At 54.8% G+C, this 13,041-nt stretch overlaps 1 protein-coding gene across 1 annotated transcript; it reads right to left on the reverse strand.

Annotated features, from left to right (window-relative positions):
• Nucleotides 1-1,044: 1,044 nt before the first annotated feature.
• MLEC (malectin) lies at nucleotides 1,045-8,721 on the reverse strand. Its single transcript, XM_084272201.1, has 5 exons — nucleotides 8,509-8,721; nucleotides 4,924-5,102; nucleotides 3,397-3,573; nucleotides 3,226-3,283; nucleotides 1,045-2,088 (listed from the first exon to the last, which is right to left on the reverse strand). Exons 1-5 carry the CDS (start codon nucleotides 8,708-8,710, stop codon nucleotides 1,859-1,861), a joined length of 846 nt encoding a protein of 281 aa, XP_084128327.1. The 5' UTR covers nucleotides 8,711-8,721; the 3' UTR covers nucleotides 1,045-1,858.
• Nucleotides 8,722-13,041: the final 4,320 nt, after the last annotated feature.

Here is a 13,041-nt window from a genome sequence, read left to right on the forward strand (position 1 = left end):
CTTTTCAGCTCAGACACAGAATCAGGGCCAGGCCTACAGCAACAATACATGTGGTCAGAAAGGCAAGGATCAGTGCCACAGCTGCAGAGGTGCTTGGACACCTCCCTCAGCTCCCATCCTGGAGCTAGACAGCAGCTCGTATCACAGCTTGGAGGTTAGGAGGAAGCAAGGGTTCCAGCTGCTTGGGCCCAGCAGAGCAGCAGGACTGCTCCTCTGGTTTCCCTTGCAGAAATTAGGGAATTATGATGACCCTACTCGAAAGGCTGAGCCACTGCAGGGGATCAAGCCCAAGAACTGCTAGGAACACTCAGGCCCAGGAGGACATCACTCAGTGCCACTGCTCTGAGTGGACAGCGCTTCAGAGAACAACAGAGATACCATGAGGTAAAGTGTTCTGTGAACCCAGAATTCACCAACATTAAAGCTGCCCCACAAGGACCCAACCCTGCCTGGCACACAGAACATCTCCCTCCCACAAGCCAGAAGCACTCAACATGTCAGAGGCCAAGACTGTGGGAAGGCAGCTCCTTAGGGCCCTGCAGCTCTGGATCAGCAGGCGCAGCGAGGGCTCTGGCTCTGCTCAGCCTCTGTCAGGCTGGCACAGGCTCTGTGTGTGGCAACACAAGCCTCTTGCAGAAACATCCCTGGGGGAAGCAGTGACCTTGTCTCCAGTGTTCTACACGCTCCCAGATCTCTGGAGAGCAACAAGCCACCTTGCTCTACAGTACTGAAATGTTGGACATCAGCCCCTTCACACAGAAGGCCGAGCTAACTGCAGGCACTAACCAACACCACTGCAGGCAGGCCTGGTCCCTGTGACAGGAAATGAGAGCTCACAGGAAGCACCCACAAGGCTTCCTACAGCTGTCCTACAGCACGGGTTGTTCAGAGCCACGGGGCAGAGCGCTAACCGTCGGGAAGGCCAAGGAGCAAGCCCAGAACCTCCTCTCTAGGTCACAGCTTCTTCCAGAGGAGAGGACACTTGCTAGAAAGGGCAAAACGAGGAACTGGGCTTGAAATGAAACCTCTGAAAAGAAAAGGATGTTAAAGGAAACAAAAGCCATAATCAATACAGAAAACAAGTGCATCTGATCAGACGCGAACGTCAGCCTCTCGCAGGCTGCAGAGTCCCTCTGCAATGGGTCTAACGTTACAGTTGTCACACTAGGAAAGTCTCTCCCAGCTGGTGCAGCAAAGCAGGCCAGATAAATCCCTCTGCTCCTGGCGCAGCTTGCACTCTTAGGAGGTGAATGTCTCCACAGAGGCTGAGTGGCTAGCTGGAGTCTTGGTATCTTTATGCAGGAGAGTACCATACACCGTGTTGCACACGTTCAGGGAGATGCTGAGCCAGGCTCTGGCCTCTGTAGCTGTTAGTCACCCAACGGCACCACACCACTGCTGTGCTCCCAGACAAAACGTGTACCCAGGCCTGGTTTTAAGAGCCTGCTTTCCCTGCTTAAGGAACCGTATTCCACCCAGCAAAGGCAGAGATCTTGCAGCACATGGCTTTCTCTCAGTGTGGGACGTGGCCCAGGACTGCTAGCATCAGCTTTCAACAGCCCAATACACAGACAGCCAGGACTCAGTTTACTCTTGGATGCCCCAGGGAGGATCGGAGGCTGCACATGGTGCGAAGGGGAAGGCAAGGGCCTCGCTGCTTGCTGGCAGGGGGAAGGTAAGCTCCCTCTTACCTGGACCTGATATTCATTCCAAATGAATCATCTTTTTTTGTTTTTTTTTTCTTTTTTTTTTTTTTCTTTCCTTAAATTATGAACAATATGGAGAAATTGAAAGCAACCGTGTTTGGTCCAACTCCTTCCCTCCCAGCCCCTGGGCTGATGCTCTGTGGGGCTTGCTCTCACAATCGGCAGAGGCAGAAGAGGGTAGGAATGAAGACACCAAAGGCCACCAGTATAGGAAACATGAGGCTGCTGTTGTCCGAGGCATAGGGGTTTGGTGTGCGTGGGCCTGACTGAACCCGGTTCTTATTTGCCTGTTTTTTAACACTGGAGCCATCGTCATATTCATCTTCATCATCATCTTCCTCTTTTTTCTCCAGGCCTGGGTGTGGCTGCAGCTTTGGAACATCTGTTGGACAAACCAAAAGGTCGCAAGGAGTCAGGATGTAACCTGGGAAGTCACCCGAGTCGCTCCCTTCCACCTTCCCTGGTCCAACGTGGGCACCTGACACCCTACACCCGCCTGACCAGAGCACCCCAGGAAACAGGAGCACTGTCCCTCACAGAGGCTCACACTGCTACTCCTTTCCTGTGACACAACAGCTTCTGAAGACCCACTCTGCATAGAAAACCACATCCCTCCACACCATCTACCTGTTATCCACAAGAAGTTAACAGCACAAAAGCATCCTCCCAGCATACAGCCAGGCACTGCAGCTGCTCGGTGAGATCTAGTCAAGAACAAGCACCTGCTGCCTGCAGGACCAGCAGATACAGGAACAAGCCTTTCCACAAATGGTCCCACATCACATCACCCACCTCCCAAGCCCAGACCTACCAAAGCAGCACAGCCTAACCTCTCATCCCCAGTCCTCTGTGGCCTGATTTGCCAGTCTCATATACACAGCAAGGTGCCACCTGGCCACAAAGTTACATATCAAATCTTCAGGAGCACTTGGCAATCCCTGACCAAATTGATGCCATGGGCAGAGAGGGATCCTAAACCTCCCCTGTTCAGGAGTTAGAGGGGCTCCAACTCTAGCACAGATTTAAAGAGCAAGGACTTCACTAGCACTTCCCACTGCTATCCAGAGGGATTGATATCTGGGACAAAAACACAGCCTTTTACTTGAGCTGAGAAGGCAAAACAAAGCTCCAGGTAAAACACACTTAGCTGCTAGCTAAAAGATCTCTGTAAATTACTTGTCTGCAGGGCTGCTACTGACTTCCAAGGCCAGAGGGAATTTATCTGTAACTGTAAGGTAAGACTGACCAGATGCATTCCCTTCTCCTCTACCCCTCATGCAGGAAATCCTGGACCAAACTCTTTTTTCTTATTCCAAAAATGACATGGTTTTATCTGGTTGGAGGTGTAGGAGGACACCACACACCTATTTCACTTTCCAACTGCACTCTGTGGGAACTAGCTCAGAGAGAAACAGTTTTGGCAGAGATGGGTCAGCAAGAGCTATGATCTCATAGTCTGAGAAGCAACAGGCTGTTCTCCAAGGGGGAAGAGCCTTCTGGCTCCAAAAACTGTGCTTACCTTCCACTGTTCCTTGCAGGATGTATAGGGCACAGATTTTTGGATTGTCATAGTAGCCCTAGAGAAAGGAAAGAAGGAGCTCAGTGCTGGGGCTTTGAGGCAAGAAACACTGTCCCCACCTACCACCACCTCTCCTCCTCCAGCATAGCTCTGCCCAGAAAAGCTTATTACCTTTACAAACTCAATGTGGAGCTTCCCAGTGAACGTGGAAACCTCTCCTTGGACACTCAGTTTCCCTTTCTTGATACTCATGGGAATGATCTCATCATGAGCTGTGCTGTGTCCAACTCTGTCAAAAATGTCCAAGTCCTTCACCACCACGTGGCCATTCAAGCGAACATCAAACACCTTCAGGGTGGGAGAAATGGCAGAGTGTCAGGATGGATCCAGGCACATGACAGTTGAAAGGGGAACAGAACAGGAAAGGTCTCTGCTTGTTACACACCCAGGACCAGAAAGCACTGCAGCACACACTGTCCCACCACTCCCACGGGAGGGATTCAGAGCTCAAAAGCAGCCAGGTAAAGATGCTTTAACACCGCTTTCAGACACCCTCAAATCTGCATCCTCCTTTTAAAACAACCCCTACACCTGCTGTTCAGAACTGAGGACAGGACAATTTTTTTCTGGTTTGTTCCTATTTCGCTTTCACAACTTACTTCCCACCTACTGGCTGAGGACCTGCTCCTACCACCCCGGGGTGGCTGTGGCACACCACACCCTAGGGAGTTAAGCTGTTTCTAACTAACCACCTGCAGCAGAGAAGGGGAAACATGCTGGTGAAGGACACAGGGTTTGAAGGAGATAAAATGTTGAACTGCTAACCACATCTGTGAATCTAGAGTGAAAGTCCTCCTCAGGGGTAATGACTCAAACTTCACTCAGCACCTGGGGAATCCCAGCAGAACCACATAAAGGAAGAGGAACCAAAGATGCCTCAGCCCTTCGATTTAATCTGAGGCTGCTTTTTGCATCCATTCTGTAAGCCAGCCCCACCAGTTCTGTTCCCTGAAATACTTCCCTGGCAGGAAAGCAGCACAGTGCTTAAGGAACAGGGCTGTAAAGAAGCTGATGGAGTCAGAGGAAAGCCTGACTAAAACACACACCCCACTTCTGTCCCAGTTTATCGCAGGGCTTCAAGCTCTTTGTGCTTCTGCATCCACATCTGTATAGGAAGGATTTCAAAAGTGGGCAAGGATTGTTCTTCTCTAAAGAGCAACAAAGAGGCTTGAATTTAACTCTGTGCTTTCAGGGTCAGTTTGAACCACTACCAAGACTTATTACATTCACAGAAAATGTTTTGAGTGGGTTATTAACCCAAGTCACTCCCCTGATTCTATTGGTGCCATGCTCCCTGCAGCACAAGCATGCTGTCAGGTCAGGAACAAGTGCTCAGGAAAGGGAAAGAACACTTCTCAAAACCAGCACAGCCTAAACAGATCATAAGACTCCAGTGCTAGTAGTTATGTTTAGTTGCATGTGTTTAAATACTCTGTCATGCAGTTTTCCAGGTCAACTGTGTATCTGGAATGTGGAAGAGAGCTTGAAGTTTCAGAGCCCATGAGAGCTCCAGGAATGAAATTATAAACCATTCGAGCCTTACACTTCACTCCTTTCTCCAGCATGCAAAGCAGCAGAGGCAACCTAGTCTCAGCCAGGAACTCACAGGGAAGAGACAAGCGAGCAGCTGTTGCTTACCTTCTGTTGAGACTGTGCAAAATAGACCTCTGCAAACTTCAACACCAGCACATAGTCACCCTCCTCTTTGATGGGAACTTCATAGCCAAAGGTTTCCTCGTTGTAACGCTCGGTCTGGTACAGGATCTGATCCTCCGCGTTGGACCGCAAGATGGGCAGCTTCATGCCATAGTCAGAAGCTGGGTTACAAGCACAAAACAGTGAGAGGGAGGGTGAATTTCTGAGGCACGTGGAAGAGACACTTTATATACTGCTGAAGTGCTTAACTCCCCGAGTGGCACTTGGCACTTAGTCAGACCCGTCTCCCCTCCTTGCTCTCACCAGGAGGAGGCACTACTGGAGCAGAAGCAGCCAAAACCCCAGAACCTGGATGCTGTAGAGAAGGAGGTTGTGACCTGCTGCAGTCCAAAACACAGTAAACTCACTCCCACCCTTTCAGAGTGTTTCACAAACAAGGACTTGGCCATTGACTCTTGCCTCAGAGGAGAAAAAACCACCTAGAATATTCTGAAATATTTTTTACAACATTTTCAAATTACAAACTCCAAATAAAAACCAGAACAGGCAGTGTAGGGCTGGTCTGACTCACTCATTCAACAGATTTGAAGTTCACAGACACTGCATTTGGTTTTAGCAACTCGCCCTACCCAAGTGAAAGCCTGGGGAATGGCAGAAGGCTGCAAAGCATCAGACATCTTACAAAGCCCTTTCTTCTCACCACAGCCACACAATACCTGCCAGGTCAAAGACATGAAGAAGGAACCAAGATAGATACACAAGGGTCACATCAGCTGCTGTCCTCACAGCCAGCCCGCTGAAAGGGGTGCTATCTGCAGGCACTGGGACAGCCCCCTGAGAAAGGTCCAAACAACATTCCCAAATGGGACAATACTTGAGAAAACAACAGAAATCTCAAAACTTGCCCACTATTTCACCACCTCTAGAGCAGCTTGCAAAAGGTCTTAAGCCAGCTCACATTTTATTGTGCCAGGGTTACTGTACAAATGCAAACTGATGCGTGTCTTGAGACCTCTGAATCAAGTAACTTCCCAGTAACGCAGGGGCAGGGGGAAAGACTGTGGACATCACCTGCCCAGTGGCACTTCAGTCAGGAGAAGTTGATCCAGACAAAGTTCTCTGCTGACACTTGCCACTTCCACCCCCATTTCCATGGGAACAGACACTGCATTGGCAAAGACAAAGCCAGAACTACTAACCCAGTGCACGGTGCCAAAGATGGAGCCAATACAAAGGAGTGAGAAGAAATTAATGCCAGGTCTTAGTCTCCTGTTTCACATACAGCTGCTCAACCCATCTTCTGCTTCTCTTTACCCCTGAAACCTGGGTGAAAGGCTGAAGGCTCTAATCACCAGAAATACAGAGGGTGAAAAGTTTAACCTGTCCTCCCACACAGATATTTCTGGCCAGCTACAGATTATAGTGCTAGCAGACCAAGGACTCCACTGAAGGCAGCTCCTATTAGAGGAAAGCCTGCACAGGAAGGAAATCCTTTAACAGCCAAGAAGGCAACTGGAGAGAAAGAGCTGCCAGAGGTCTGTTGACATTGCTGTGGCAGCGAGCTTGATTTCACAGCGCTGAGAGGCAGCTCACTGAGACAAGCAGCACGCATTAAGCTGCGACTCAGCTACGTTTGGCACCTGGCTATTCTGTAATTGCCATCAGCACATTTGGTCCTTTAGGGCACAGCATCTGAGCTGAGGCTGGGGGAAAAAATAAATAAATAAATAAATAAATAAAAGGTTTTAATTTGCCCAGAGGCAGTACAGCTCAGAAACACTATCCCCAGGTCCTTTCCTCCCAGTCTGCCACGTATTTCTGCTGTGGCCATTACATGCCTATCAACACAGAGAGTCCAGAGCAAACCGAACAATGGTGCAATAAAAAGCCATTGAGGGAAAAGCAGCTGAGTGCTCAAAGGGGTAAAGTCTCCTCTGCTGTGCCTGGCACCACCGGCTGAAGCAGGATTACTGTAACAGCCTTCAGAGGAGACACCGCAGGCTTTCCCCAAAGGAAGAGCATGTCATGGTGTGTTTGAGAAAATGCCTTTTTTTTTCCTCAACTCAAAAAACACACCCCTGTTTGTGCCCACAAGGACATTCTCTTTCGAGTCACACGTGAGAGGTCTGGGGAAGGGAAGCTGACCTACAGTAATCAGTGCACCTTGGGAGCTGGTGCCCTAGACACACACACCAGGGTGAGTAACACCTAACAAACCACATTAGTATTTACATGTGACCTTTGCTGCCTCTGCTGAGCCTAAAGGGCTCTCCGTGCAGGGTGGCATTATTCAGGGCACGAGCAATGGCTGCACAGCACGGGACAATCCTCACCATCCTACACGGAAACAGTGAAGGTCAAACACAAAAGTCAACAGATCGCTCATCCTCTGTGCTCTCCACCACGTCTGTCGCCGGGCAGCAGGAGCAGCTCAGCACTGCTAACTTTTCAACACGTTTTTGGATCAACCAAGTTGTGGTGCACCAACTGCTGGAAACAGGCAGAATTCAGGCAACTCGAAGAGTTTCGGGGGGGAAGCAGGACAAGGTGTAGCCAAGCACAAGCGAGACATTAAGTTGCCCATCCCGTCCTTACTGGTAGCCAGGAGACTTTACTGATTCGGTAGTTCGAGCAGCTGGCCATATCGCATCTGCCTCTACTTCTGCTTCTGTCCCTGCCCTGCTCTCTTGAACACGGGCAGGACCAGAGCTCGCCCGCTCAGCCGAGCCGAGCAGCCAGCTGCACCTTCTTCCTGCCCGGCGCCCGCACCGGGGCCGCCAGAAAACGTCGGTCCCTGCCGGGGCCACGCTGCTGGTGGCGGGCATCGCCCTGCACCGCACTCCGGCTGCGCCGAGCGCACTGCGGGCTGGGCTGCCAACTGGCCGATCTCGCTGTGGAAACCGGGGTCTTCCAGTGGAAAATGGAAGAAGGGGAGCCAGGCAGCCGCCTGCGGCCGGTCTGGCAGCCCGACGGCTCCCGCCTCCTTCCCAGCCGAAATTCCGCTCCAGCCCGCGAGGAGCGGCTTCCCCTCCGGCATTACACAACCCCGCAGCCCGAGGCCGGGAGCACCGGCCCCGAAGCCCGCAGGGGCTCATCCTGCTGCCACCGGGGGCCCCAGGCCCGCTCCGCCGCGGGGATGAGGCGTGGAGTCCCCAGCCGGGCCCGGCGGGAGGACGGGGGGCGGTCGCGGTCCCGCCGGGTGACAACTGCCGAGCGGGGGGCCGGGCCGGCTTCCCGCGGGCCCTCGCCGTCCCCTGGCCGCCCCCTCCGCGACGCCGGGCCCAGGAGGCCGAGGGAGAGGAGACCCCCGCCCGCGAGCCCGCCGGGGCCGCGGCATCCCTGCGGGGAAAAGCCGCCGGCCCTTCGCGGTGGGGCCGGGGGAGGCGGGACGGGACCGGCAGGGAGCGGGGGGGGGAACGCGAGCCCCAGACCCCCGCCGACACTGGCGCGCCTCCCCCCCGCCGCGGAGCCGGGCGGGCCCGGAGAGCAGCCCCACGGACACCGCTACGGCTGGACGCCCGCGCGGCACCGGCGTGTCCGTGTCCCGTCCCCCCCCCCCGCCCTCACCTCGGCCCACGCGGCCCTCGAGCGGGTCCTTGCGGAAGTGGATGCCGTTCACGTCCACATGGGCATCGCCCCCCGCGTTGACGGCCCAGACGACGCTGTCGGCGAGGCCGCCCGCCGCGCCCCGCAGCAGCGGCGGCAGCAGCAACAGCAGCAGCAAAGGCGGCGGCAGCAGCGGCGCCCCGCGCGCCCCGGCGCCCACCATCTCGGGCTCCCGGCGCCGCGCCCGCCCCTTCCTGCCGCCGCCAGGGGGCAGCCTACCCCGCTGCCGGGGCGGAGCGTGCCTCGGCCAATCCGCGCACGGGAAGGCGAATATTAATCCCCCGCCCGCCTGCTATTGGGCGGCCGAGGGCCTCTATCTGCATATTCGTAACGCGCCGGGCCAATGGTCGGCGGGAGCGGGCTTGGTTGAGAGGTGAGGGGACGGCGGCGCGCTGCGGCGGGAGGCGTGTCCGGCGGGAGCGGAGTCGACCTGGCCCGGAGCGGGGAGTCGGTCCCCGCGAACCTGGAGTGCCCAGGGCCGGTGCCGCTCGCTCGGGGAGGAGAGCGAGGGCAGAGCCGGCTGCCCCCGACGGAGTGGAGAAGGCGGACGCGACTTCCCGGCAGCGCCGCCACAGCGGGAACGCAGCCCTGTGAGCGCTCGTCAGCGCCGGGCGCCTGAGGGGACAGCCCCGCCCCCTCCGCTCCTCCAATCAGGGAGCTCCAGCGCGGCCCGAACGCAAAGCACTGTGGGACGGCGGCGGGAAGCGGGAGGCCGGGGGGTTGCCGGGGCAACGAGCGGCGCCGCGGCAGGACCGGAGCGGGTCCGGTCCCGGAGCGGGCCCCGCGGGCAGCGGGCGGAGTTGGAGTTGGGGAGTGGGAGCTGCGCTGCCATCGGGGGCGGCCCCTCGTTACACCCCGACAGATCCCTGCGCGCCGTACCCTGAAGAGCAGCTCCCGGTACCGGGTCTCTGCCGCAGCAGAACGCGCCGGTTCCCCCGTTCGCCCCCGCCGCGGAGCGTGGGAAGGGGCAGCTGCCGGCCGGCCCGGCAGGGAGCGAGGCCGCCGGGTGATCTGCAGCGCTCGGCACCACGGTAATCCGCTGGAAGAGCGGGAGGGGCGGGGACGGGGCGGCCGTCCCGGTGCGCGGCTTTACGGGAGAGCGCCGGGGGCGGGGCGGGGGGGTTCTGGGCAACCGTGGCGGGGCCGTGGGAGGGCTGGGGCAGATGGAGACCGAATTGAGCTGAGCAGGCTGTGTGGGGGAGCACGTAACCCGCCCTGCTCACCCGTCGGCCTGACCCCGGTGTTCCCCAGAGCTTCACACACCGGCCAGGCCTTGTGTCTGTGCTTTGGTCTCCCAACTGCATTAGCAGCAGCTGCTCCTGAGCCCCAGTGATGTTTTATTAATTTGGGTCTTCCACAATGCATTTGCCTTCAGAAATAAAGACTGAGCACTGCAGACTGTGAGTCAAATGGGCTTGTTGCTTTTGTAACGCTCTCACGGGGTCTCTTAACAGCACACAGCCTTGGAGAAGTGCAGTCAGGTTGGTGAGGGGGGTGTAAGCACCCACCCGCCACTCCCTGACCTGCTCTGCTCAGCTCACAGCAGACTCCAGAGTACATCCATCCTTTCTGCTGTCACATCAGCTCTTGGGCTGGTGGTACAACTGCGTTGGTGCAGACACGGCACTGCTGTGTTCCTACACCAGCACTTTTGCTGGGAAGAGGGGCTTCTGCAAGGTGGTTTTGGAAACCACGTTCAGAAAAACAGTGGAGAAAGTGCATGCTGGCACCTCTCCAGATTATACCACCTCACGTGTGCTCCTGGCACATCATCTCAGTGTCACAGACCCCAGCCCTGGCAGCATCTGGCGATGTCCAGACTAATCTGCCTTATACCTGTGTGTCTGTACCCTGTTGGGTGTCCCCCAAGTTCACTTACCAAAGGAGTGTGAGCAGCCACGGCCAGAACAATACTGTCCAGTTGGCAAAGCAGAGGGAGGCCTCGTTAGAGCTCATTTGTACTGATTACAGACAATCTTCCCTAAGCTCTCAAGATTTCTTGGCTTAAACTGTGATGTGCTTGGGTCAGGAGCCTAACTTCAAAGCATGTAAACAGCCTGTGTGTCACCAGGTTACTGCTGTGAGCTGCCAAAGTGAGGAGAGGGATGGTGTGTGGACCATCAGCAGGCTGAGGAGATGGTGGGGCTGAGGTTACACATGCACGTTGGCTGGGCAGAGCCCAGCTGAGACCCTGCTGTGCCTCTCAGTGTGCTGGGGAGCACAAGGTTCGCAGCGTGACCTTCACAGACTCTGTGGGCACAGGGGCCATGCAGCCCCTTTCATTACAAAGCCAGCATCAAACTGTTTGGCCCAGACTAAAGGTGCCCATGAGCAGGAATTCAGACATGAAGGGCTTTACTAGCTAACACGTAGGTGTGGCCAAGATGGGTCCCTCAGCTGAAGGGGCTTTTTGGCCCCAGATACACAAGGGCAGCTGAGAGCTAACCAGAGTGTCACCAGGGGCTGTCATGGCTGTGCAAAACCTGGGGTCTCTGTTGAGGATTCCCAGTGCCTTGCACATCTCAAATCAAAGTATCAGCAGCTTTTCCTTGAAAAGAGTTTCCCTGAAAAGGAAGAGTTCCCCTCCCTGAGCAGAGGGCAAACCCTCTCTTTCCCCTCCATCCAAGGACTCAGCATTTTTAGAGGGTAAGGCACTGAGCATCACAATACCTCCCTGCCTCCCCCACCAAAGCATCTTCTCATATCTACCCTGGATGATTATTTCCCAAGAATCAGCAGCCCATCATGTAGCAAGAGGGGTTAACTGAGCAGACACAAGTGAGGAGGGGCAGTGGCCTCACTCACCGGGGCACGGGAGGAGCCTTGGTGCCTGGCTGTGGCTGCTGTGGAGGGTGCCAGGCTGGTGCTGGGCCCTGTCCCTGATGTCCTACACTGCTGCCCCTGAATCATTACTTGCAGTCACCAACAACTTGATGCCAGCTTGTGCCCCAGATGTCAAAGGCTCTGTATCCTGTTACTAATCCACTCAGCCATCAGCCCCTCGATGAAGGCTGGATTTACACCAGTAACCTACAAGTGAAAGGCTCAGCATTGTCTTCTCAATCCTTTGATCTCTCCCCGTCCCTGGCAGCTGTGCTGAAATGACTGTCTTCAATCCGTCCTGCCTGGGCTGCAGCTTTGATCACTCACAAACTCTGTTTTGGCTATTAGCTGTTTACTGCAGGAAAAAGGGATGCCCAAAAAAGAGCAATGGAGATCTGTGGGTCGTAAGCAGACCTCATGGCTAACAAGACATCTAAGAAGTCAGTGTGAGCCAGCCCCATTGCCTGGGCCAGCTCCTGACCCACACAGAACTATAGGGCTCAGCCCCCTCCAGAGGAGACCAGCTCTGCCCTGCCATGTGGAGCTATTTGGGAGCCTCCCTGGAGCTGGACTGGAGATGAGAGCAAAAGGACTATCTCTGGAATTAGATTATTTAGATTGGAACTTTAATCTCTGACTCTGCCTGCACAAGAAAATAGTAAAACTCCCTGGGATTATTTGGGGTGTGTTGTGCAAGTAAAGCCAAGCTTGCAGCAAAAGCTGCTGCTGGAAGGAGGGACAAAAAAAAAATGCTTTGGAGAACCACCCTCTCTGACCTGTTCACAGTATCGTGGTAAGACCTGGCAGAAAAGAGCTACAGATAACTTGGTAGAGACCCAGCTCTCCTTGGATGTGGCTCCAGGACTGCCTCTACACTGACACTAAGGTGTTCTGCAGGCACCCTTCCCTAGCACTGTTGTCCCTGCACTTGTGGGGAAGACACACCTGCACAGGTCTCTCCCTCCCCAGGATCACCCTGAGTACATCTATAACTTACCAGCTCTCTGGACTCTGTTCAGTTTATCACCCTCATCTCCCGAGCACCGTGCAGCCCAGCTGCTGTACCAGTCAATATGGAGAGCTGTAAATATCCATTTTCCAATTTCTTGGCTCACACCCGCATTTCTAAGGCTGGACCAGCTCCATAGATACTCACACATAGTTTGCATACTCCCACTTGCAAACAAACTCTACTGCTGCACTCCCTGGTGCCTATCTGCACTGCCTGCTTCCATGGGCACACACACAAACCCTTCCCAGGGTGCACGCCTGTGCAAACATGACCACACACACACACACACACACACACACAGATAAGGAGAAACATGGTGGTTCTGTTGCTGGGATATCAGCCATCGCTGCAGCTGCGCTGGTTGGCACAGCAACAGGGAAGGGGAAGAGAAAAATCCTGCTGTGGGACACAGAGAATTCTGGACCCTGAGAATTTGAAAGGGAACCTCTGGGAAGTGAAAGGATATTGGTCCCCAACCTCCCAGCTGGAGCAAGGGGGCAACTGGGAGGAAAACAGCTCCCAGTCACAGTGAGAAACATGCAGCAGTGATGAAGTCCTATGAAGGCAAGCAGAAATTAGCCCAGGCTACTTGTGACTGAGTCTCTGCACAGAGAAAGGGGACAATTGTCAGTCTGGCAGAGTAGAGGGGAGGAAACAGG

The sequence above is a fragment of the Gallinula chloropus genome, assembly GCF_964237585.1.
Source record: "Gallinula chloropus genome assembly, chromosome: 17".
NCBI lineage: Eukaryota > Metazoa > Chordata > Aves > Gruiformes > Rallidae > Gallinula > Gallinula chloropus.

What these genes read in the sequence shown, in the direction of transcription:
- MLEC (XM_084272201.1), bottom strand. Translation starts at nt 8,710, where the DNA reads ATGGTGGGCGCCGGGGCGCGCGGGGCGCCGCTGCTGCCGCCGCCTTTG. An exon ending in CGAGGGCCGCGTGGGCCGAG is followed by an intron (nt 5,103 to 8,508) that starts GTGAGGGCGGGG and finishes CTTGTAACCCAG; the next exon opens with CTTCTGACTATGGCATGAAG. An exon ending in TCCACATTGAGTTTGTAAAG is followed by an intron (nt 3,284 to 3,396) that starts GTAATAAGCTTT and finishes TCCTTTCTCTAG; the next exon opens with GGCTACTATGACAATCCAAA.